This window comes from Neoarius graeffei, chromosome 4, assembly GCF_027579695.1.
Source record: "Neoarius graeffei isolate fNeoGra1 chromosome 4, fNeoGra1.pri, whole genome shotgun sequence".
Taxonomy (NCBI): domain Eukaryota; kingdom Metazoa; phylum Chordata; class Actinopteri; order Siluriformes; family Ariidae; genus Neoarius; species Neoarius graeffei.
The window spans coordinates 75,477,467-75,503,914 of record NC_083572.1 but is presented as its reverse complement, the minus strand read 5'-3'; the positions used below and the strand labels follow the sequence as shown (position 1 = coordinate 75,503,914).

At 41.1% G+C, this 26,448-nt stretch overlaps 1 protein-coding gene across 1 annotated transcript in view; it reads left to right on the top strand.

Annotated features, from left to right (window-relative positions):
• The first annotated feature begins 257 nt into the window (after positions 1-257).
• The window catches only part of scinla (scinderin like a), a 38,090-nt gene continuing 11,899 nt past the window's right edge, over positions 258-26,448 (top strand). The window contains exons 1-9 of the mRNA XM_060919721.1: positions 258-366; positions 6,702-6,887; positions 20,563-20,717; positions 22,136-22,297; positions 23,257-23,406; positions 24,533-24,625; positions 25,335-25,467; positions 25,869-25,957; positions 26,049-26,264. Of these exons, the coding sequence (XP_060775704.1) occupies positions 6,707-6,887; positions 20,563-20,717; positions 22,136-22,297; positions 23,257-23,406; positions 24,533-24,625; positions 25,335-25,467; positions 25,869-25,957; positions 26,049-26,264 (1,179 nt within the window). The 5' untranslated portion in view covers positions 258-366; positions 6,702-6,706. The remainder of the gene's footprint in view (positions 367-6,701; positions 6,888-20,562; positions 20,718-22,135; positions 22,298-23,256; positions 23,407-24,532; positions 24,626-25,334; positions 25,468-25,868; positions 25,958-26,048; positions 26,265-26,448) is intronic.

Genomic DNA, 26,448 nt, shown 5'->3' with positions numbered 1-26,448 from the left:
AGAGGTCAATTATTTTCCAGCTTCTTTATTGACAACATGGATCAATAAATGTTTGAGATTTTCTAGTTGCCTTACTGTGGTGTTATATCTGGATAAGAACGCCTGCTAAATGCCGTATAATGTAATGTCTGTAATAACATTCAGAAACTTTCCTGTGTACCAGCACTTACAGCTGGTAAAGAAGCTCTGCCAGTTTAAGGGCTCAGCCTTTAGCAACTGGGCGTTGGTCAGACCATGCAGGGAGAGGAGGAGACACAGAGGTAGTTCACGTCCTCCTTATAAATTGTGCTCACGAAGGTGCAGCTTTTACACCTTTCCAGCTTCTCCATCCACATCAACCAGTCACTCAGTTCATCAACAATCCAGGCAAGTTCTATTAAATCATCATTACACATATTTCTGCACAGCAGGCTATCACTGACCAGCTCAGGGGTCTTTCAGTGTCTCAGTTTAGCACCAAACACTCTGTAAGTGAAATTACCTACTTTGATAGGTTTTTCATAAAAAAAGAAAACATATTAATGTGTGTTGTAGGTGATGTAACTTCATCACTGCTTTTTTTCCTGTTCGGTAACGATGTAATAACTATGAAATCTGCTTGAATTAATGTTTCAGATTTCTGTCTATAAGTTCATGTCAGCATCGTGCGACTTACAATTCTGGAATTACCTGTTTATGTATATTAAACCCTACACCGTTTTAATACTGTCTTTTACTGCATTATATACATGAGGGCAGGTCCCACATTCTCCATGCACGCGAGGAGATTATTATGATTCTTTTAGGAACTGATTCATGATTCGATTCTTTCGAGCAAATGTGCTTAGAACTGAACTTTCCTTGAATTGATTCACATGACTCAGCAGGGGAAAAAAAAAACTGTGTTTTTGTTTCTATCAACAATTAACAACTATTTCTGGGGGCGTTGTGGCTCACGTGGATAAGGCGCCATACCGTAAATCCGGGGACCCAGGTTCGATTCCGACCCTCATTTCCTGATCCCTCCCCGTCTCTCTCCTGCTCATTTCCTGTCTCTACATTGTCCTATCCAATAAAAAGGTGAAAAAAGCCCCCCCCCAAAAAAAATTATTTGCTTCAGGCTTCGTGAATATCAATGAATAATCGCCTCGTCTCTGTTATTCTTCATCGATATTCACTGAGCCTGAGGCAAATAATTGTTTTGGTACAAACACACAAGTAATTATTACAAAAGTATTAAAAATAATTTATATCAAACTTCAAAAGTGGCATGCAAATCTAATAAAGGCCGACTCCCTTTATCTGTGCCGAGTCACATAAAATGCTTTGTTTTGAAATGGATAGAATAAATCACAATTCCACCTTCCCTTTGAAGAGTTATAGACGTGTCTGTGAAGATTCTCAGTCATCCAGGTCATAGTAAACTGTGGGTAGTAAAAGAGAGCAACTGGACTTGCTTGAAGATTCTTGAAGACATTTCACCTCTCATCCGAAAGGCTTCTTCAGCTCTGTCTGACTCGTAGGGAGTATCAGATATTTATCCTCTCATGGATGAAAAGCAATCCTAAGGTGTCGCTGAGTCATCCTGTTGGAGTGGGTCACTGGGGGCTGGGTGTGAACGGCCTAGAGAGTCGTTGGGGTAATCAATGGATCATCCCAACGACTCTTCAAGAGCATAAAAAGGAACATAATGATTAGATTAGATTAGATAAAACTTTATTGATCCCTTTGGGTGGGTTCCCTCAGGGAAATTAAGATTCCAGCAGCATCATTACAGATAAACAGAGAAAAGAAATAGAGGAAACTTCTAGATAAATTTAAATAAATTAAGTATTTACATATACAAATATAAAAAGAATAAGATATAGGGAGGGCGGCACGGTGGTGTAGTGGTTAGCGCTGTCGCCTCACAGCAAGAAGGTCCGGGTTCGAGTCCCGTGGCCGGCGAGGGCCCTTCTGTGCGGAGTTTGCATGTTCTCCCCGTGTCCGCATGGGTTTCCTCCGGGTGCTCCGGTTTCCCCCACAGTCCAAAGACATGCAGGTTAGGTTAACTGGTGACTCTAAATTGACCGTAGGTGTGAATGTGAGTGTGAATGGTTGTCTGTGTCTATGTGTCAGCCCTGTGATGACCTGGCGACTTGTCCAGGGTGTACCCCGCCTTTCGCCCGTAGTCAGCTGGGATAGGCTCCAGCTTGCCTGCGACCCTGTAGAAGGATAAAGCGGCTAGAGATAATGAGATGAGATGACATATGGGGACAAGGGGGAGGGGAGGTGGGGGGGTGGCAGCAGGAGAGATATTGCACATTATATTGCACATTGTCCGGTATTGCTTATTGTTAGGCTAGGCTACTGCTCCTTCCCATCCTCTGTCCTCCTGTTACCCCTCGTCCCCCCAGAGAGGAGTTGTACAGTCTGATGGCGTGAGGGACAAAGGAGTTTTTAAGTCTGTTCGTCCTGCACTTGGGAAGGAGCATTCGGTCACTGAACAGGCTCCTCTGGTTGCTGATGACAGTGTGCAGAGGGTGACTGGCATTGTCCATGATGTTCAATAGTTTGTCCATAGACCTCTTCTCTGCCACTGTCACCAGAGAGTCCAGCTTCATGCCGATCACAGAGCCAGCCCGCCTGATCAGTTTGTCCAGCCTGGATGTGTCCTTCTTGGATGTGCTGCCCCCCCAGCACACCACGGTGTAAAACAGGACACTGGCGACCACAGACTGATAGAACATCCACAGGAGTTTCCTACAGATGTTAAAGGACCGCAGCCTCCTAAGGAAGTATAGCCTGCTCTGTCCCTTCCTGTATAAGTGTTTGATGTTGCAAGTCCAGTCTGATAACAGGAACAAACACAAGAACATTGTCATTCCTGTGCCATTTTTAACTGTGCCATTTTAATGACACGCTGGAGAGCCTTTCTGTCCTGAGTTGTGCAGTTCCTGTACCACACAGTGATGGAATTTGTCAGGATGCTCTCCACTGTGCACCTGTAGAAGTTGCTGAGGAGTTTGGTGGACAGTCCAAATTTCCTCAGCTTCCTCAGGAAGAAGAGTCTCTGTTGAGCCTTCTTGATGGTCTGCTGTGTGTTGTGTGTCCAGGTGAGATCCTCACTGATTTGAGTTCCGAGGAATTTAAATGTTTTCACCCTCTCCACCTGTGTCCCGTTGATGTGCAGTGAGGCGTGCTGGTCTCTCCTCCTCTTCCTCGGGTCAATAATCATCTCCTTGGTCTTCTCAGCATTCAAGGAGAGGTTATTTTCCTGGCACCAGGAGACCAGCCGAGCCACCTCCTCCCTGTAGGTGCTCTCATCTCTGCCGGTGATCAGCCCAATGACAGTGGTGTCGTCAGCAAACTTGATGATGGAAGTGTTGCTCTGGGTGGGGGTGCAGTCATAGGTGAAGAGGGTGTACAGGAGTGGACTGAGCACACAGCCTTGGGGGGTCTCTGTGCTCACTGTCTTGGTGCTGGATGTTCTGGTCCCGACTCTGACAGCCTGGGGTCTGTTTGTGAGAAAGTCCAGAACCCAGCAGCAGAGGGAGGATGTCAGTCCAAGGGTGGAGAGCTTCTCTGTCAGTCTGCTGGGGATGATGATGTTGAAGGCTGAACTGTAGTCCACAAACAGCATTCGAACATAGGTGTCCCTGTGTTTCAGGTGTGACAAGGCTGTGTGGATGGCTGCATTGACGGCATCATCAGTTGAACGGTTCTGACGATATGCGAATTGAAGGGGGTCTATTGTGTCTGGGATGTCCTTTTTGATGTATGACATGACTATCCTCTCAAAACACTTCATTACAACTGAAGTGAGTGCAATTGGGCGATAGTCATTCAGGCATGTTATATTGTTTTTCTTTGGGAGGGGCACTATGGTGGTGGTCTTGAAGCATGTGGGCACAGAAGACATGGAGAGGGACAGGTTGAAAATGTCTGTGAAGACCTCTGCTAACTGTGTGGAGCAGGCCCTCAAAGCACGGCCGGGGATGTTGTCAGGGCCGGCTGCCTTTCGGGGGTTAGTCCTCCTGAAGACCTTGCTCACTTCGGTTATGGTCATGGTGATGTGTTGCAGGCCCTGCCACATGCATCTAGAGTCTGAGGTGTTGTAATAACCTTCCAGCTTCAGTCTGTACTGCCTCTTGGCTTCCCTGATGGATCTGCGTAGGTCATATCTGGCCTTTTTATATCCATCTGCCTCGCCAGAGGCAAAAGCGGTGGAGCGTGCATGTAGCATGGAGCGTACTTCACTGTTAATCCAAGGTTTTTGGTTAGGATATATTTTGCAGCGCTTGGTGGGGACAATGTCATTAATATAACATCTGTTTAACTTATAACATGAAAGTCTCATCTCATTATCTCTAGCCGCTTTATCATGTTCTACAGGGTCGCAGGCAAGCTGGAGCCTATCCCAGCTGACTACAGGCGAAAGGCGGGGTACACCCTGGACAAGTCGCCAGGTCATCACAGGGCTGACACATAGACACAGACAACCATTCACACTCACATTCACACCTACGGTCAATTTAGAGTCACCAGTTAACCTAACCTGCATGTCTTTGGACTGTGGGGGAAACTGGAGCACCTGGAGGAAACCCACACGGACACGGGGAGAACATGCAAACTCCACACAAAGGCCCTCGCCGGCCACGGGGCTCAAACCCAGACCTTCTTGTTGTGAGGCGACAGCGCTAACCACTACACCACGTGCTGCCTAACATAAAAGTAAGGTTAATTATATAATTTAGATTACACATTTTTCAGTTTTACTCAAATTAGGGTGGTGCAAAAATGAGTACACCCCACTACAAAAACTACTACATCTAGTACTTTGTATGGCCTCCATGATTTTTAATGACAGCACCAAGTCTTCTCGGCATGGAATGAACAAGTTGGCGACATTTTGCAACATCAGTCTTTTTCCATTCTTCAACAATGACCTCTTTTAGTGACTGGATGCTGGATGTGTTCAAACTCCATCTGTATAAAATTAACCAGAAAAAGTGTTGTGTTGCAACTATCATTTATGACATGTTGTTTGATGACATAAAATAGTAATTATATAATTGTTTATCACAAAGTGAACTTGTATGTAATTATCAGACATGTCATAGTCAAGGTTGAACAGTTTATCTACCTTATATAATATACAGTATATCTAATAAATACCTTTGTACCCCAAACATGGCTAATGTAAGGTATTTATAAGTTACTGAAGTCCTTAAACTAACATGACCCGTCCCACTCTCCAACCGCTTTTCCAACCCATAATAAGGAAGAAGTGATGGCCATGCAACTTTAAACATTTCTCACTGAAAGGAACCTTTATGAATGATTTTTAAGTCTGAATTTTGTGCACATTGAGAATCAGCTCTTTTGAATCAGCTGGGTTTTTTTCAGATATTTGTTGATCCTGGTTCACTAAACATTCTTCATTTCCTTGATCTCATGGTGGCTTTTGATCATGTAAAGCATAATGCAGTAGTTTTCCAATAGTTTATCATCTCTGAAAACATAAGCCAGGACTGCCCCAAGGCTCAGTTCTTTATCCAACCCTTTTTTTTTTTTTTAATCATACGCAATCATTTGTAAACATGGTCATATGATATGTGAACACATTCAACCTTAGTTCCTAACACTAAGCCTTATCATTCCAGAAATACAAGTTTTGACAATAGACTCTGACCACAAATACTGTATTTAGACTGCCTATTCCCCTGTTGACACTGAGGGTGTGTCTGTTCAGGTTCCTATTTATTGGTGCAGGTTGTTAGGTATCTTAATGTTCTAATAGTGTAGACTGTTGAGACTTACATTGCATTTCCCATCAATCTGACTTTTTCTCCACATTTGTAACATTGCCTGTCTTTAACCTTTCTGAAATATGAGATACTAAAACATTATCTCATGCTTTTATTAGCTCTCATGTTGATTATTGTAATGCTCTCTTCATTGGTCTACCAACTCGTACTCTATACAAACTTCAATACATCCCATCTTGTACTGTCAGGTCCTCTGGCAGCAGACTGTTTACATTATGCCACTCCAGGCTTTCCTTACTTCTGGTTATCTTATTTTTCTTAATGACTTTATTGTAGATTTCATCTCATCTCATTATCTCTAGCCGCTTTATCCTGTTCTACAGGGTCGCAGGCAAGCTGGAGCCTATCCCAGCTGACTATGGGCGAAAGGTGGGGTACACCCTGGACAAGTTGCCAGGTCATCACAGGGCTGACACATAGACACAGACAACCATTCACATTCACACCTACGCTCAATTTAGAGTCACCAGTTAACCTAACCTGCATGTCTTTGGACTGTGGGGGAAACCGGAGCACCCGGAGGAAACCCACGCGGACACGGGGAGAACATGCAAACTCCACACAGAAAGGCCCTCGCCGGCCACGGGGCTCGAACCCGGACCTTCGTGCTGTGAGGCGACAGCGCTAACCACTACACCACCGTCCCGCCTTTATTGTAGATTTATTTAATATAATTCTTGTTTTGATGCTGAGAAATTAGCCAAACATTCTCTGCTGCTTCCTGAGCATGTCATTATCTTTGTGCAACTAAGCAGGTGCACATGCATGTTTGTCACAGATAATCACATCTCCCCAGTGGATGTGACCCTTTGGAATTCACACCATCATGCACTCATCCGAATGATTGTGTTTTCTATGTGTGTCTGCAGTCTATTTTATGTGGAACAGTCATGTGTGTGTTCGTAATTACAGAGATCATGGTGGTTCACAAGGAGTTCCAGAGTGCAGGAAAACAGCCAGGCCTGCAGATATGGAGGATGGAAAATATGAACCCGGTGCCCGTGCCCAAGCAGCTTTATGGCAACTTCTACACTGGAGATGCCTACCTCCTTCTCTACACCACTCCTGCTCCAGCCTACACCATCCACATATGGCTTGGTGAGACCCTCTCTCTGTCTTTGTCTGTCTGCCCACATATCCAATATGTACTCAGTGTCTACTTTATCAGGATAACTGCATAAATGAGCAGACATACAGGTGTTCATGCTGAAGTAGCTAGTGAGTGCATATCTATCCATCACTCATAGCTCCCTGCCTGTCTGTCCATGCCAGTCAAAAGTTTTTGAGCAGCTTGAACAGTTTCTAATGTTTTATTACAGTTTTAGCATGATGATTGCTACAGAACAAACAAAATGATACAGAAGAATAGCCGTTAAATAAGGGAAGCTAAATCTTATTAACTTCTCACTTTCAGTTTCTCAAGGGATGATGAATGAGTGTTTTATTAAAGCCATGTTAAGGGTATAACCATTAAGCTCATGGATAAAAGGTACTGCTAGGATTAATTGTAAAACATTAAGTAAATTTAGTTTCGGAAATTACTTGGCTATTGTTCACTCTAGTGCTCTCTCTCTCTCTTTCTGCGCATGTGCGGTGCGAGTGGGTGGAGTGGAGCGTGTGTGAGTGAGTGCGTGCTGAAAGTTTGGCCGCCGTGCCATAAACTTTTGTCCTTTTTCTACCTTTTTTCTATCTTTCTATTTCTTTTTGTTGTATACGGTTTGTTAGTTTATTGTTGTTTGAATTTTGTTAAAAGTGCACGTGCCAGGCATCTGCTTCCTTTTGGAAGTATGGCGGCGCGAAGTGCACCTGAGCAGCGTTTCGGCTTTCTAACAAGGAAGCATGGTATTAAAATAGATTCACCTCTTTCAGTGGAGGAGATCAGTTTGGCTGTGGGAGGTTTAATTGGTCATGACAATGTTTTGTCTGCGTCTCGCATGAACAGGGCAGTGGTTTTATTCCTTGCTTCTGTTGATTTGGTAAACGAAATGGTGGAGACGGGGGTAGTGGTTGAAGAGGTTTTTCTCCCCGTTTTACCTTTGTCGAGCCCTTCAAGAAAAGTAATGCTTTCTAATGTGCCCTCTTTTATTAGCAATGATGTGCTTACAGAGGTCTTATCTCGTTACGGAAAAGTAGTATCTCCCCCAAAAATGATACCGATGGCAACCAAATCTCCGCTATTAAAGCATGTTGTCTCGTTTCGAAGGTTCGCTTATATAATTTTGAAAGACAAGGGAGAACTTGAAATCTCTCTGAATATTAAGGTGGATGATTTTAATTACATGATTTATGTGACCACAAATACAATGAAATGTTTTGGATGTGGACACAGGGATGTGATTTGGGGCTGGTGAAATTATCTGAAAATCTTAGGCGGGGGTCTAGGGGCCGCAGGCCCCCAGCTGGTCCAGGGCAGCGCCCTGGTGGGGGGACAAGGGGGGAAGCCCCCCGAAGCTCCTGGGTTTTGGGGTTTTCTGACTTAATTGTACTAAAATGGCAAGCAAAACACACAAGAAAAAACTTGTCATGATTAACAAATTCAAGCCAATTTAATGGTCAACATGCAACTCTGACACACACGCTCACTCTCTCACACACTCACTCACACTCACTCACTCACACCCCCCCAAAGAACCAGCGCGAGCAGGGCCCGCTAGCCCCGCGCCTTGGGACGTAATTCGCCCCGAGGCGAGCCGCGGCGCTCCGCTTAGGTTTCGTTTCTATCCCGGGCTCCAGCCCGACTTTGGACGCTCGTAGTTCGGGCAGGGGAGGTCCCAGTATCCCATACATGTCAACCTTTGGTCACTCAAACCTGTATAACCAACCTCCAAAATCCGTATTTCCCTTATAAAATCCGTATAAGATGCAAATTAAAATAATTTGCCTAAAATTTGAATGATAATTAACAAAGATATATCCAAGTTACTTTTTATTCAATATTAATAACAATAAACCTTCAGAATGAATACAAAGCTCCAATGTTTGACAAAAACACAAACTGTCACTCTAATGTTCTGAATTGTACCCCATGACAGCTTTTTTAGCACTCCGCACCAATACCTCACGAGGCTGCATGTCACAGCAAGTGTCTGTGTTGATCTTGCCGGAGTGCCCATTCAGAATCTTTTCAGTCGCTAGTGAAAGTCGCTCAGGTGGAAATATTACTTCCAGGTTGGCGGGATTCTCGCAGTGCGGTGTGCGCATGATCAGAAGTGGAACGAAGTCTCGCTACCACAAGATAACGCGCGATTTCATAAGACTCTTTACTGGCTGTCTGTGGTGTACAGTACATTTGTAAATGTTATGCGCTATTTTATCATCATGGGAATTGATTATAGCTCTAAATAAATATTGAAGTTTTTTTTTTCAAATCCGTATAACTTTATTCATACGCCCGTATACTACGTTTATTGAATGAAAACCATATAAAATACGGACATTCCGTATAGGTTGACATGTATGAGTTTGGGGATAGTATCCCCAAACTTGACAGCCAGAGACCTCTGCCCTCTCCCCAAAGAACGAAAACGCTGAACAAATGTCTCAGTCTTATGTCCAACGTCTGTAGCAACCTCTTTCTCCAACCATTCCCAGCGGAACTTGTTTTTCACTATTCTGTCGATTTCTTTAACTCGATTTGCATCTTTATGCCTCGATCACGGAGGCTGCCATCTTTCAACTCTTTGTTTGAAGCGAGCTTACGTACAGCTAACAAGCGCGTTCATTGGTTGTTACAGAGCGATGGGCCAATCACGTACCTCGTTTCATCTCAATGACGTAATTGCGTAAATGACGTAATTACGTCAATGAGATGAAACGAGGTAGGTGATTGGCCCATCGCTCTGTAACAACCAATGAACGCGCTCGCTTCAAACAAAGAGTTGAAAGATGGCAGCCTCCGTGATCGAGGCATAAAGATGCAAATCCGAGGCTGCCATCTTTCAAACAAAGTCGGAACGAATAGGATACGAATGTAGATTTGAGGGAAAAATCGGAAACATTTTTTTTTTCAACTTTTGAGGTGAAAAAAGCGGAATTCCGCGAATTCGCGGAAAAATCACATCCCTGTGGACAGCTGGGGCACCTGGCGCGTAATTGTCCAGATAAGGTGAAACTGAATAATGTGAATTTAAAAGAGGGTATCCCCAGTGACGAAAGATCTCAGGAAACACCCAATACTGAGAATGATGAGGCACCTACGGGTGAGGAGGGTGAAGGTGCGGGTGATGGGAATGGTGAAGGAGAGGTAGCCCCTCCGGCTGAGACACCAGAAGATGGTGACTCAATGGATCTCGTTTCGGAATCTGAAATGCCCGCTGCTTCGCAGGGTAGTTACACCAGGGGTGTAGTGGGCGTGGTACGCGGGGGTACGCCGTCCACCCACTTCTCCCGAGGTGAGATTAAAAAAAAAAAACTGTCATTCAATGGCCTGAGTTTATACGCTCTACAGTAAGTGACACGTGCCTTTGTGCTCATCATCAATGCCCCCCCCCCCCCCCCCCAATCGAACGTTACGTAAAACGTAGCGACGCAAAGTAGAATGCATTCTAAACGCAGCCGAGATATTAGAATTATGTAAACGGTTGACTCCGCCATCTGTCGGTTTAATGCTTCATGATCTTTGAAGTTCTAATGCGATTTTTGCTCAGTATAGGCCTATGATTTTGAATAGCCTAATAATAACAGTAGGGTCTCTCTCTCTCTGTGTGTGTGTGATTTCCGGGCGTTCATGGTAGCAGCACCGAGAGGGCAACAGAACTGATATAATCACCTGCCTGGTCATCCTTACGCGGATAATTTCACCACATACTGTATGATATATATGATTTGAAATTCATAATCTTTGTGGCCTTCCTGTTTAGTGTTTTGTTGTACATCCAAAAATGTGAAATGACAATAAATTTAAAGAAATACTCAAGTCTTTAAGAAGGAGTGCATGGTAGGGCTTAACCCAATGGCTGCATGTCATGTATTTTGTATATGCAGGTGCCTCAATCGCGCCAGACTAAATGCTTGATTTATTCGATTGGTGCCTTTTATAATAAATTTCAGCCCATTGCTGGTTTGTATGCGATGTGAGTGAGTGACGTGACTTTTTTTGAACTTCTGGACACATGCTGTAGCTGTTGCCACAGCAGTAAGTAGGCTAGTAAAAATATCGAATTCCGAATGCAGCTCGGCTCAAATGAACATGAATCGAACATGAACAAAGGTGTTTGTGTATCATAATTTCCAATATTTTGGCTTCATGCCTGATAGTCCATGTTAAACCTCATCTCATCTCATCTCATTATCTCTAGCCGCTTTATCCTTCTACAGGGTCGCAGGCAAGCTGGAGCCTATCCCAGCTGACTACGGGCGAAAGGCGGGGTACACCCTGGACAAGTCGCCAGGTCATCACAGGGCTGACACATAGACAACCATTCACACTCACATTCACACCTACGGTCAATTTAGAGTCACCAGTTAACCTAACCTGCATGTCTTTGGACTGTGGGGGAAACCGGAGCACCCAGAGGAAACCCACGCGGACACGGGGAGAACATGCAAACTCCACACAGAAAGGCCCTCGCTGGCCCCGGGGCTCGAACCCAGGACCTTCTTGCTGTGAGGCGACAGCGCTAACCACTACACCACCGTGCCGCCCCATGTTAAACCTATGCAAGGTTTATGTTGAGTTCCAGCAGCAGAGTGGTGCTGTCTGCGACGATGCATTCGGAAGGAGAAGGCGAATTTGTTCCTCTTTAGCCATTTCGGCATATTTATTGGAGACAAAATAAACCGCGGCTTTTCGCCATAACAGTTGGGCTGTACTGACAAACACGAATGAAAATTGCACACATAAAAATGTCTGGAAAAAAGTGTCTTCTTGTGCCCTCTTGTGTTGTTAAAAGAACGTAACATTTATACAAATCATTCATACCAAACATAGGCGACCAAACAAAGGCTACCGCTTCTGACATGATATCAAATCGATGACGTCACGAATCGCGTACCCCCGCTTTAAAAATCTCCACTACACCACTGAGTTACACTGATCTAGTGGAACAAATCTTTAATGAAGTTATTAACGAATATAACCCTCCTATAGAAACTGAAAATGTTTTTAAAATGCCGTCTAAGAAAAGGGGTCATCCAGGCTCTAAAGGCAAAGCAAAGAAGAAGAGTCTGACAGTTGATGTGCCTGATAGTGAGAGCGATTATGCGTCTGACTGTAGTGTTACCTGCAATCTACGCACAAGCGGCTTTTCTCAACAGAATTACAGTGTCGAAGATATCAAAGCGTTTTTAACCAAAACCAAACATGCTAGGAATGTAAGGATTGATGATCATTTTGCAGATGTTGATCAGTTTATTGCAAAGACCAAACTGTTTATGTCAGATTTACCGATCAAGAGGGCATCTTGGTACACTGGCCTCACTCAGAAGCACAAGTACAGGCTGCAGTGTACCCAGAACAAAGTCATTCGGTATCTTTTGAATGCACCAGCCAGAACCCATATTGGGGCACAGGAATTTGAACAGGTCCGTATGCTGCCAGTTGAGCTAAGAGTCCATCAACTAAAGTTAAATATGGTCTATAGCATCATCCATCATCAGGCACCAGACTATCTCAATGATAATTTTATTAATATTAACCAGGTTCACAATATCAATACCAGATCCAGTAACAATGCTCTGCACGTTCCACATGTAAAATCATTTGGAAAAACATCATTTTATTACTCAGCAATCAAAATTTGGAATCAACTCCCCAACAATATTAAAAGTATTCAGAACAAGTCCAGTTTCAAACTGTCAGTGAAGAATCACCTTTTTAATGGTCTTAGACAGCAAGAAAATAACACCTTTTTATTTTACTAAATTTTTTTTTCAAAATTTATATTACTGTTCTGTTGTCTGTATAGCTTTTCCCCTTTTTTCACTGTTGTTTAGTTGATCTTATCGTATTTCTATCTATAAAAACGTTTGTTATTAATATTATTATTCATATTACTTTATACTTTTTTATTATCATTTATATTACTTTATTTTTTGTTTGTTTGCTGTTAGTCAGATTATTTCTATTTTCATTGTTTTTGCTGTCTTTTCCTTAATGTTATTATTATTTGCTATTATATTATCTTTATCATCATTTAATCATCATTTAATATTTACTAATAATATATACAACATTTTACTTTATAATTATCCATAGGTACTAGTCATACTTTTTGAAATCAAATTCCAGTTTAGTCTATACAATGCATTTTCATTGTCTATTAGTCTAGTCAATTTAAGTCAATTTATTATTATTATTATTATTATTATTATTATTATTATTATTATTATTATTATTTTATTATTGTGGTTGTTGTTATTATTATTTTCACCATTTACATAGTACAGTGAGTCAATATTAAGTCAAATCATACCGTTGCCATTGCTGTTTTACGTGTTTTAATGGGACCACAATGGAAATAAGTGCTTGCGCTTTCTTGTGTAATCCTGATTTTAATGTATTTTGTACTTCATTTTACATTATGATCGAATAAAATCAAATCAAATCTTCCGTTTAAAAAAGATACTGGGCAAGTTAAATGATAGTGATGTTAAAAATCAATTGTAATTTTTCTCTATGATCATTATGTATCTTAAGTTCTATATTTTATATTTCCTTATGTGTGAATTTCTAATTGCTTCGTTGAATTTAAATGGAGCAAGGGAACGAAATAAGAGAGCTATTGTGTTTGAAACTTTTAAACAAAAGAGAATTGATGTTGCGTTTGTTCAAGAAACTCACACAGATATAAGGAATGGTGATGACTGGGCGAGTGAACTTACTGGTGTATCAGTTTTGAGTCATAACACCTCAAATAGTGGGGGTGTTGGTATTCTTTTTAGCCACAATTTTATTCCATGCTCCTATGAAATTAATGAAATCATTAAAGGCAGGCTTTTAAAAGTAAGAGCCAAATATGATGGTAAAACCTTTGTGTTTGTTTGTGTTTATGCACCTACTGATGCGTTAGAGCGCATACTTTTTCTACAAACACTGGATGATGTTCTTAAAACTTGTGATTGTGAAGACATCTTGCTTGTTGGGGGAGATTTTAATTGCATGGAGAATGGCATAGATCGCAATCATATAGAGCCTCACATGCCATCTCGTAAAAAGTTAGTTGAAATTTTAAAGGTTCACAATCTTGTAGATGTTTGGAGAAGTTTCCATTTAAATCAGAGGCAGTATACATGGGTCCACTCATATAATAACATGCTGTCCTTGGCAAGGCTAGATAGATTTTATGGGTTCAAACACCAGTTCAATTTCTTTAGGAGTTGTAACATTGTACTAGTTGGGTTTTCTGATCACTGTATGGTAACATGCAACATATTTATTAGTACTTTTAAACCAAAGAGTGCTTACTGGCATTTTAATACCAGTTTATTGCAAGACAAGCATTTTAGGGATGTTTTTAATTTTTTTTGGGATCAGTGTAAGAGTACAAAGCCTGTTTTAGGTCAATACAGCAGTGGTGGGATTTTGCTAAGGTCCAGATAAAAATGTTGTCCCAACAGTATAGCTTCAATGTCACGAGGGACATCTCCAATCGTATGACTGCCTTAGAGATTGAGATTTTGAATCTTCAAGGGGACACAACTGGCAATGTAACGGAAAAATTGAAAATTAAAAAGAACTTACTGGCCGAGTTATTAGGGGTTAAGGCTCAAGGAGCTCTGGTCAGGTCACGTTTTCAGTCTATTGAACTCATGGATGCACCTACCAAATTCTTTTTTAATTTGGAAAAGAAAAACGGTCAAAAAAAGCTAATGCAATCTTTGTCGTCAGAAGATGGCACTATTCTGTATGCTCACACTGACATTCGTAAAAGAGCACGGGCATTTTTTGAGAATCTTTACAAGAGTGAGATCTCCTATGAGCAGGCTCCAGAGAATGTCTTTCTGAACAATTTACCCCAGATGTCCAGCTCGGCAAATGCAATCCTCGGAGGGGTGATAACCCTGGAGGAAGTGTTTACAGCCCTCCAAAGTATGGAGAGTGGAAAGGCTCCGGGGATTGATGGTCTACCAGTTGTATTCTACAAAGCTTTCTGGCCTGAAGTAGGCACAGATTTGCTGGAGTGACAGTTTAACCAATGGGTGGCTGCCACAAAGTTGCCGAAGAGCTGTGGTGACGCTGTTGCCAAAAAAAAGGGGATCTAAATGACATAAGGTCATGGAGGCCTGTCTCCGTCCTATGTGTGGAATATAAAGTGCTCTCAAAGGTTCTGGCCAATAGGCTTAGAAAAGTGGTAGGAGAGGTCATCCATCCTGACCAGACTTATTGTGTGCCTGGAAGGTTGATTTATGACAACATTTGGTTCATTAGAGATATTGTGGATGTTGGACAGCGTCTAAATTTAGATTTTGGACTTATCTCAATAGACAATCAGAAAGCGTTTGACAGAATTGAGCATAACTATTTATGGAATGTCTTGGCCGCATTTGGTTTTAATTCTCATCTCATCTCATTATCTCTAGCCGCTTTATCCTTCTACAGGGTCGCAGGCAAGCTGGAGCCTATCCCAGCTGACTACGGGCGAAAGGCGGGGTACACCCTGGACAAGTCGCCAGGTCATCACAGGGCTGACACATAGACACAGACAACCATTCACACTCACATTCACACCTATGGTCAATTTAGAGTCATCAGTTAACCTAACCTGCATGTCTTTGGACTGTGGGGGAAACCGGAGCACCCGGAGGAAACCCACGCGGACACGGGGAGAACATGCAAACTCCACACAGAAAGGCCCTCGCCGGCCCCGGGGCTCGAACCCAGGACCTTCTTGCTGTGAGGCGACAGCGCTAACCACTACACCACCGTGCCGCCCGGTTTTAATTCTGATTTTATTAAATATATAAAAGTCTTATATCGTGACATTGAAAGCATACTAAAGGTTAATGGTGACTTGTGTGCCCCTTTTAAAGTGTTTAGAGGTATTAGACAAGGCTGTCCCTTGTCTGGGATGTTATATTCCTTGGCGATAGAGCCACCTTTGATTAAACTGAGAAATGAGGTTGAAGGTGTAATGCTTCCAAATTGCACTTTTAAGTTTAAATTATCACCTTATGCTGACGATGTGGCTATTCTTGTTAAGAGCCAGAGGGATGTGAATGCCATGTTGGGATTACTTAATGATTTTAAATTGCTATCCTCTACTAAAGTAAATTGGGGAAAGAGTGTGGCTTTGTTGATAGGGGACTGGAAGAATGGTCCACCCAGTTTACCTGAGGACCTACATTGGTGCAGAGAAGGTTTTAAATACCTGGGGGTGTTTATCGGGAATAATGATTTTATGCAGAAAAACTTTGAAGGTGTTTTAGAGAAAGTGAAAGGCCGTCTTAGTAGATGGGACTTTTTAATGAATAAATTGTCTTATAGAGGCAGAGCACTTATAATAAACAACCTGGTTGCATCATCCCTCTGGCACCGGCTGGCCTGTATAGACCCTCCTGTCAATGTGCTTTCAAAAATTCAATCTGTTCTGGTTAATTTTTTTGGGGACAACCTACACTGGGTGCCACAAAGTGTTTTGTTTTTACCCAGAGAAGAAGGGGGACACGGGTTGGTTCATTTATAGAGCAGGACGGCTGCTTTTCGTCTACAGTTCATACAGAGACTGCTTAGTGGGACTGCGAAGAGCAGCTGGGAAGCTGTAACTTGTGTCATTCTGCGCACTTTTGAGGGGCTGGGGCTTGATAAGATGTTTTTCTGGATGGACCCTAAACGTCTGAACTTGAAGAAATTTCCTATTTTTTATCGGAACCTTTTTAAAGTATGGAGTCTTTTCAAGATTGGGAGGACTATGAGCTCTACATCTCTCTTTTGGTTTCTGCAAGAGCCTTTGATCAGTGGCTCCATATTAGACCTCTCACATGATCAGTCTTTTCCTGCCCTCAATGGAGTTCTCTGTGAGGTTAAAGTTCTCACCCTGAATGACTTGATCAATTTCGCAGGTCCTTTGTTTCAAAATGCGAATCCAGTGGCTAACCAATTAGGAGTAAGGCCATTTCGAATGATAAAGCATCTTCTTGGAAAGTGGAAGGGGTTCTTTACAGAAGACGAAAATAAGTTGTTGAACGATTTTTCTGTGGGCTTGTTGTCTCCAAATGACTCTGATGTATTTCCTAATTTTACTGTAACTGCAGATTTGGATGACTCCTCAGGTGTTTTACTTAAATCCGAGCCCATATTTTTTCTTGGTTGTAACCTTGCCTCTGGTAAGGTATTGTATAAACTATGTGTTCTGGCTATGAACAAAAAACACCTTGATAAAAGAATGACACTCCGTGGCGTGCTGTTTTGCAAATCACTGAGGAGGTTAAACCACAATGGAGGGTCTTTCACAAGTCACCATTACCTAAGAAATGCGGGGACTTACAATGGAGGATTTTACATGGGGCAGTGGCGGTTAATGCTTTTATTTCAGTTTTAAATCCCAGTGTAAGTGAACAGTGTCCCTTTTGCACAATGAAGGAAACCATTTTTCATGCTTTCATGCAATGTGTGAGACTGAAACCTCTTTTTACCCTTTTAGAAAGGTTATTTGGCGGTTTTAATGAAAACTTTTTAATGGAAACTTTTATTTTAGGGTTTAAATATTGCCAGAAGCGCAGGTTTAAATGTCAATTATTAAACTTTTTACTTGGACAATCCAAAATGGCTATTTATGTGAGTAGGCGAAATAAAATAGAGTTTGACTCAGGTTACAATATTTTAATGGTGTTTATGATGTTGGTGAAATCAAGAATTTTAATTGATTTTCGTTTTTACAGTGAAATGAATGATCTTGGGGCTTTTGAGAGGATATGGTGTTATAAAGATGCTGTGTGTTATCTGGAGGATGATACACTTAATTTTAACAGCCTGTTAGAGGACTTGCAGCCTGATTAACTGTGTCAATTTTATCAGAGTTGTGCATATATGTGTATTTATTTATTTATCTATTTTAGGCTGCATTTTTACTCTTATATTTTTTAATGATTTTTAAATACTGGTAAAGACTTGTAAAGACTTTGTTTTAAGGACATGGTATGCATGTGTAAGCAATTTGTATTAAATGAAGTTTGAAAGTCAAAAAAAGTCAAAAAAGTCTCTCTCATAAGCGTAAATGAGTACACCCTCTTTGAAAAGTAACATTTTAAACAATATCTCAATGAACACAAACAACTTCCAAAATGTTGAAAAGACAAAGTTTAATATAACATCTGTTTAACTTATAACAGGAAAGTAAGGTCTCATCTCATCTCATTATCTGTAGCCGCTTTATCCTTATACAGGGTCGCAGGCAAGCTGGAGCCTATCCCAGCTGACTACGGGCGAAAGGCAGGGTACACCCTGGACAAGTCGCCAGGTCATCACAGGGCTGACACATAGACACAGACAAACATTCACACCTACGGTCAATTTAGAGTCACCAGTTAACCTAACCTGCATGTCTTTGGACTGTGGGGGAAACCAGAGCACCCGGAGGAAACCCACGCGGATACGGGGAGAACATGCAAACTCTGCACAGAAAGGCCCTCGCCGGCCACGGGGCTCGAACCCAGGACCTTCTTGCTGTGAGGCGACAGCGCTAACCACTACACCACCATGCCGCCCGGAAAGTAAGGTTAATAATATAAACTTAGATTACATATTTTTCAGTTTTACTCAAATTAGGGTGGTGCAAAAATAAGTACACCTCACAACAAAAACTACTACATCTAGTACTTTGTATGGCCTCCATGATTTTTAATGACAGCACCAAGTCTTCTAGGCATGGAATGAACAAGTTGGCGACATTTTGCAACATCAGTCTTTTTCCATTCTTCAACAATGACCTCTTTTAGTGACTGGATGCTGGATGGAGAGTGATGCTCAACTTGTCTCTTCAGAATTCCCCGTAGGTGTTCGATTGGGTTCAGATCAGGAGACATACTTGGCCACTGAATCACTTTCACCCTGTTCTTCTTCAGAAATCCAACAGTGGCCTTCAATGTGTGTTTAGTCATGTTGGAAAAGTGCACAACGACCCAGGGCACGGAGTGATGGTAGCATCTTCTCTTTCAGTATAGAGCAATACATCTGTGAATTCAAGATGACATCAATGAAATGCAGCTCCCCGACACCAGCAGCACTCATGCAGCCCCACATAAGGACACTGCCACCACCATGTTTCACTGTAGGCACCATGCATTTTTCTTTGTATTCCTCACCTTTGCAACGCCATACAGTTTTGAAGCCATCAGTTCCAAAAACATTTATCTTGGTCTCATCACTCCAGAGTATAGAGTCCCAGTAGTCTTCATCTTTGTCAGCATGGGCCCTGGCAAACTCTAGGCAGGCTTTTTTGTGCTTGGGCTTTAGGAGAGGCTTCTTTCGTGGCCGGCATCCATGCATGCCATTCCTCTGCAGTGTACGCCGTATTGTGTCATGGGAAATAATCACCCCAATTTGGCTTTCTACTTCTTTAGATAACCGCAGTGAACTTGCATGCCAATTTTCTTCAACACTTCTCATCAGAAGACACTCCTGTCGAGGTGGTACCTTCCGTGGATGACCTGGACATCTCTGGGAGATGGTAGCAGTTCCATCTTTCTTAAATTTTTGTACCACTTTTGCTACAGTATTCTGACTTATAAGTAAAGCTTTGCTGATCATCTTGTAGCCTTCACCTTTGTGGTGTAAAGAAATTATTTTCTTTGAGGAATTCTGAAGAGACAAGTTGAGCATCACTCTCCATCCAGCATCCAGTCACTAAAAGAGGTCATTGTTGAAGAATGGAAAAAGATTGATGTTGCAAAATGTCGCCAACTTGTTCATTCCATGCCGAGAAGACTTGGTGCTGTCATTAAAAATCATGGAGGCCATACAAAGTACTAGATGTAGTAGTTTTTGTTGTGGGGTGTAGTCATTTTTGCACCACCCTAATTTGAGTAAAACTGAAAAATGTGTAATCCAAGTTTATATTATTAACCTTACTTTCCTGTTATAAGTTAAACAGATGTTATATTAAACTTTGTCTTTTCAACATTTTGGAAACTGTTTGTGTTCATTGAGATACTGTTTAAAATGTTACTTTTCAAAGGGGGTGTACTCATTTACGCTGAGCACTGTATGTATGTGTGTGTGTGTGTATGTGTGTATATATATATATATATATATATATATATATATATATATATATATAAAATGTGTGTGTGTGTATGGTGTGAAACATTTACCTATTTAAAGTGAACTAGATTATCTAGATTGTTCCAAAAAGAGCTAACATTTTTCAGTTAACAAAGCATTTAATAATAAACATTTACTGAATTCACTTATACCTACAGTATTTCTTGGTTCACATTTTGAAGTATTTAAAATGAAGCACACACACACACACACTTGTATTTCTATTTTTGTGGAGACACTTATTGACATAATGTATTCCCTAGTCCCTTACCCTAACATTAATCATCACAATTAAATGCTTAACCCAAACTCTTACCCTAACCTGAACCTAATTCCAACCTGAGCCCTAAAAGTAAGTCTTAACCCTCATACAGCCCTTTGAAGATGTGAGGACCAGCCAAAATGTCCCTACTTCCCAAAACTGCCCTAACTCTGTTGATAAAAAATTTATTTCCATCCTCAATATGTAGCAAGTACACACACACACACACACACACACACACACACACACACACACACACACACACACACACACACACAGTCTGTATATGTCATGTATATGTCATGTCTGCTTAGGGGATGAGTGTTCCCAGGATGAGCGTGGAGCTGCAGCAATCTTTGCTATCCAGTTGGATGACTTCTTGGGTGGAAGTCCAGTTCAGTTCCGTGAGGTCCAGAACAACGAGTCCCTCACCTTCCTTGGCTACTTCAAGTCCGGTGTTATGTACAAGGTAGCATATTCTTTTTATCACATAGAAACTGAAATGTACCAACATTCTTCAAACATCATATGTTCCTTCTGAAATATTAATTAGATTAAAGATGTGGGTTTGTTCTTTTGTAAATTAATAAGACAGTCTTTGTTGTTGTTTTTTCTTGCACTAACATCCTCATTCCCAAAGTCTGTATCAGAGCAGAGAGATAGTCATCCTTTATTCCTTTGTTGCTGAGAGTAAAGTTGGAGTACAATATTATACTTCTACTCTGTCAACTCATGCCACCCATGTGATATTACAACCATGAGTCATGAGACCGTACATTTGTTTTTTAGTTTTTGTGAACTCTAGTAGTGGCAAGACAAACGGTCTGATCTAGTAAACACATGCACCGAGCCCACGAGAAAATCGGAAAAAACATTTTTTAGCCCACTGGAAAAACTGGAAAATTTCCCTTCATGCTGAATACTTTATAGCACTGTGTTTGTGTGTCTCCTGTGTGAGGACAGCACACAAACAGTGAAAAAAAGTGTGATGAGAACAGAAAGAAAAACATTTTAATGGAATAACAAAGAGCAAAATACAATGCATTCATGCCTACAGTAATGAATCAGCATTTACAGTATTAAACATCTGCAGTGTTGCGTCACACCTACACTGATGAATCACTGAAAGAGCTGAATTAGAGTCAGCGAGTTCATCTGAAAATACCTTTACTGTTCCTTCCAAAACCACAACCTAAAAGACATATCTAGGTTACATGCTGTCTAAATGCTAATGCAGGTGGGTGAGTTTGTAAATCAACCTGCAACATGATTGACAGAGTAAAGACACTTCTTTGTTTTCTGATTGTTTGGATGTTGCTGGTTAGCAAAGAGATTTTTTTTCTAGGCAATGTTTTACTGATGGCCGGAATGTGAAAAAGTGTTAGTTTGCTTTGTGTAATTTTTTTTTTTAACTTTTAACATCTTCAGAGCCTTCAGCATCATGCCCTTGTTGATTTAACATTTAAGTATGATGTAAAATGTAATGTACTGGATATGTTGACACTGATTTACCGGTTGAATAACAGAACCAGTGTTTAGAGAACTTGTGTGGAACAGAATATTAGCAGAGTACAGAGATAAGAGTTTAATTAATAGCAGAGTACCATACTTAAGAGAATATGGTTATGCATCGAGCTGATTTTGATGGCTTTTGCGACCATACGATGTCCATATAATGATATATAAACATAGAAATGTATAATAATATTATTATTCTATTCAGGTTGAGTTTGTGCCCTTGCAAATATTTTGCTCATACACTTATCAGGAGCTCCACTGCTCAAATATCTATATTTAGGAATTTTTCATGCAGCAGTTTTTTCAGCTCTGAGTTTTCAGTGTTCAGGGCAGTGATGTCTCTTTGCTACTCCTCCTTCATACACACAGCAAGGTGGTGTGGCCTCTGGCTTTCAACACGTGGTGATCAATGACATGGACGTGAAGCGATTGCTCCATGTTAAAGGGCGGAGGATGACCCGTGCCACTGAGGTTTCTCTGTCATGGGCCAGCTTCAACCAGGGAGACTGTTTCATCATCGACCTGGGCAAGGTCAGGTGTCACAAAGCAGCGTACAGGAACTTGTTGGACAGTTATCCTTAGCACGATGTGTCATATCCTTTATCTTTCAGACATTATTATGCAACAGAATATATATCATTAACACTAGCAAGAATCTAATCATTTATAATAATTGATTATTACATAGGAATTAATTACTTGTATTGTGTCATCCAGAGTCTTTTAAGCATGAGGAAATGAAACCTTTGTTCATCTCATCTCATTATCTCTAGCCGCTTTATCCTTCTACAGGGTCGCAGGCAAGCTGGAGCCTATCCCAGCTGACTACGGGCGAAAGGCGGGGTACACCCTGGACAAGTCGCCAGGTCATCACAGGGCTGACACATAGACACAGACAACCATTCACACTCACATTCACACCTACGGTCAATTTAGAGTCACCAGTTAACCTAACCTGCATGTCTTTGGACTGTGGGGGAAACCGGAGCACCCGGAGGAAACCCACGCGGACACGGGGAGAACATGCAAACTCCACACAGAAAGGCCCTCGCCGGCCCCGGGGCTCGAACCCAGGACCTTCTTGCTGTGAGGCGACAGCGCTAACCACTACACCACCGTGCCGCCGAAACCTTTGTTCCAAATGCTAAAATTCATTTTAATATCCATTAGTTATCAAGAAAACTTGAATGAAAGTCTGGTTTTGGTCACTGTTGCAGTACAGAGAAGAGTTTCTAGAAAAGAGAAGCATAGCATTCCTCTTTTGGAGCCTATTCAGTTGCTAGAAAATCTAGCAAACAGCAACTGAATAGGCTGCAATTGACTACTTAATAGTTTGTACAGGCTTCACAGTGGACACCAGGACACTACAGAAAAATAATCAGTTTGAGACCACACTAGTTATTTTGCACTCTTTGCATGACACATACACAGTAACTTATAGTAATACCAAGAATAACACTGTTTGGCATGGTTTTGTGTTATCGTTTCAGGACATTTATCAGTGGTGTGGCAGTAAGTGTAACCGATATGAACGCCTGAAAGCATCTCAGCTAGCCATTGACATCCGCGATAACGAACGTAGTGGTCGTGCCAAGCTGGAGATGATTGATGAGGGCTCAGAGCCGGAGGCCGTTATTAAGGTAAGGGTCATTGAGGGTAGAAATGGACTAACTGATACACAAATGCTTCTAAATAACTTTTTATTGAGGCATTTTCCAAGAGAATTGGACATGAAAGTACATTATTACAGAAATAGTCTGGTAAAAAAAAAAAATTACTCTTACACTACAGTCAGTGAGCCAAGACCTGCATGGTCTTCTTTAGTTTTGCACTGAAGCTATGCAACCACTATGTACAGTATTATATTAAGTGAAATTATCATCCAAATTGATTCTAATGCAATTCGTAGCACCAATAACCTGTTTGTCATTTAATTTGCACTACTTCACCACTACTACCTCTGCCATCTCTCATCGATGCAATTATTATGTGCAATAATATAGGCCCTAAACTATTTTTATGCATATATAATATTATTTATGTATATATGTGTGTGTATATATATACAGAGTCTACCTGTAATGTGCAATTTTTTCGAGCCTCTCAACAAGGCAATTTTTCTATACTTTTTCACGGTAGATAATGCAAGTAGCCCTCTGTATTTAATCCTTCGTTTATCTAATTTTTATTTGTTATCTGTTTGACATTTTCTTGCTACTGTAACACGTGAATTTCCCTGATGTGGGATGAATAAAGTGAATCTAATCTAATCTAACTAATTCCATGCATTCTTATACCATAACACCAAACTATGTACTGCTGATGAAAATGATAATGGCTTCTGTGACAGACACCATATACGCAGGCTTATTTGAGGTACTGAACAATTCAACATAATTTGGGGAGAATGTGTAATGATTTTGGCATGCAGTTTACAAAGTGTGAAACTGGCAGCTATAATCTTGTCTCAAGATTTACTACATTAGCATTGTAGATCCAGTGCAAAACTATCGTCGAAAAACCTTACCCTGGCTGACTGCTGACATTCAGAGTGATGGGGCAAACTATTTTTAAACAATCACAACAATTGCAAATATAGATATATAATCTCAAATGAAATTGAGATTCTAAGCCTCAACATAAAGCATTAAAGACTGTGCCACTAATTCCTCATACAAGCTGTCGAACTTGGGTGGATTTAACTGTAGGAAACACTTAGTCACTGAACTACTGGAAGTGTTTGTTTCAAGGATTTCATATTTTTAGGTTCTTGGACCCAAACCCGACATCCCAGCAGGAAGTGCTGATGATGATGATGCAGCTGCTGATAGAACCAACAAGCAGGGCACTCTTTACATGGTAAACCATTCGCTGTGGTTTTGTGTGTGTAAATATGAAACATTTATGATTGCAAATATGAAATAAATATGATTTAAATGGCATTCATAAATATTAAATGCATAACGAATCATTAAATACGTCTTATATATAGGATATTACAGAGTTTATCTTTGAGTGGTGAATGTATATTTCATGAGTGAGTGAAGCAAATGAGAAGATAAACTTCATACCTTCACACCACCGTGTAATGTTCTTTATATTATTTGGACATATCCACAAAAAAACAATGCAAGTTAATCAAAAGAATTTAAATTTTGAACTGGTTCATCATTTTGACAACACGCGTCAAGTCAGCGGGAAACCACTGGAAGTGACATCATCAGAGTGAAATATCAGGAAATATATCCCTGAGATCCGTGATGTATTTTGTATGAAAAATGTGAGTTTTTCAACACGAAAAAATCAACTTCACATCTTCAAGCCAACATGTGATTTTCTTTTTATTATATCAACGCATGTACAAATAGAGTACCCAAATTTATTAAAACAATTCATCAATTTCCTCATGAGTGACATATTGAGATTTATATCACGCTTTTGGTTCTCCATGTCCCAGATGTAGTTCATATGAAAAATACGAGTGGCATCTTTCCCAGTAAAACATGTTTGCAGTCATTTAATAAGACTGGTAGATATAATGCAAATCATATGTGTGTGTATATGTTAGATTTCTGATGCTGCAGGTTCCATGAAGACCTCTGTGGTGGCTGAGAGCAATCCATTCAAACAGGAGATGCTTTCTCCCAATGAATGCTACATCCTTGACAATGGAAAAGGTGGCAGAATCTTCTTGTGGAAAGGTGAGCATTGTGATCTCAGAGTGCTGTTTCCCTTATCAGTTACTTACTCCAGAAATTACTTAGCCATATAAAAGTTAGAAACGCTCACCTAAATCTTGGCATGCTGAACACTGCAGGGTTCTCCTGATTTAACAGACTTGAGAAGGTCTTAACTGATTGTTGAATAAAAAGTAAATAATATGAGTTTATAACAGAACTGTACTGTTCATCGCAGCCAGAAAAAAATAGAATTGGCAATATGAGAGACCCAGTTCAGTTGAAGTGAATTCATATCTTGCTTTGGTGTGATAAAACTGGAATTGAATCAAAGTGTGCATGAGGATCATTGAGGACTGAACTGAAATTAAACTGAACTCTAAGGCTAAAGTAATCTGCCCCATTGGCTTTCTTTTGCTGTTTAGGTCCAAAAGCCAGTGATGCTGAACGTAAGGCGGCCATGAGTGCTGCAGAACATTTTATCAAGGACCAAAATTACCCTAAAACAACCCTGGTAAAAATGCAATCAGAGCTCCTCACAGCTCAAATCTGTCAACATCTAGCTGAAGTCTAGATGTCAACATCTGTTAATCACTTGTGATTAGATCCAGGTGATGCCTGCTGGTGGGGAGACCACCTTGTTTAAACAGTACTTCAGTAACTGGAAGGATAAGGATCAAACCATGGGCCCAGGGAAGGCCTACACTATTGGGAAAATTGCCACAGTGAAGCAGATCCCCTTTGATGCATCCAGCCTGCACTCCAACAAAGTCATGGCTGCTCAACACGGTATGGTGGATGATGGCTCGGGTGAGGTGCAGGTAAATCAGAACACAAGTCTACTATATACAAATGTATTTGCACCTTGTTTGCAGATGTGATTTTAAAGTGTGATTTTGAATATGAGAATCTGATAATGAAAACAGGTAGATTTTGAATATGAGATTCTGATGATTTAAGGTATTCTGCCCCTAACTTAAAAAGTTAGTACCCGGGCTGCCTTAA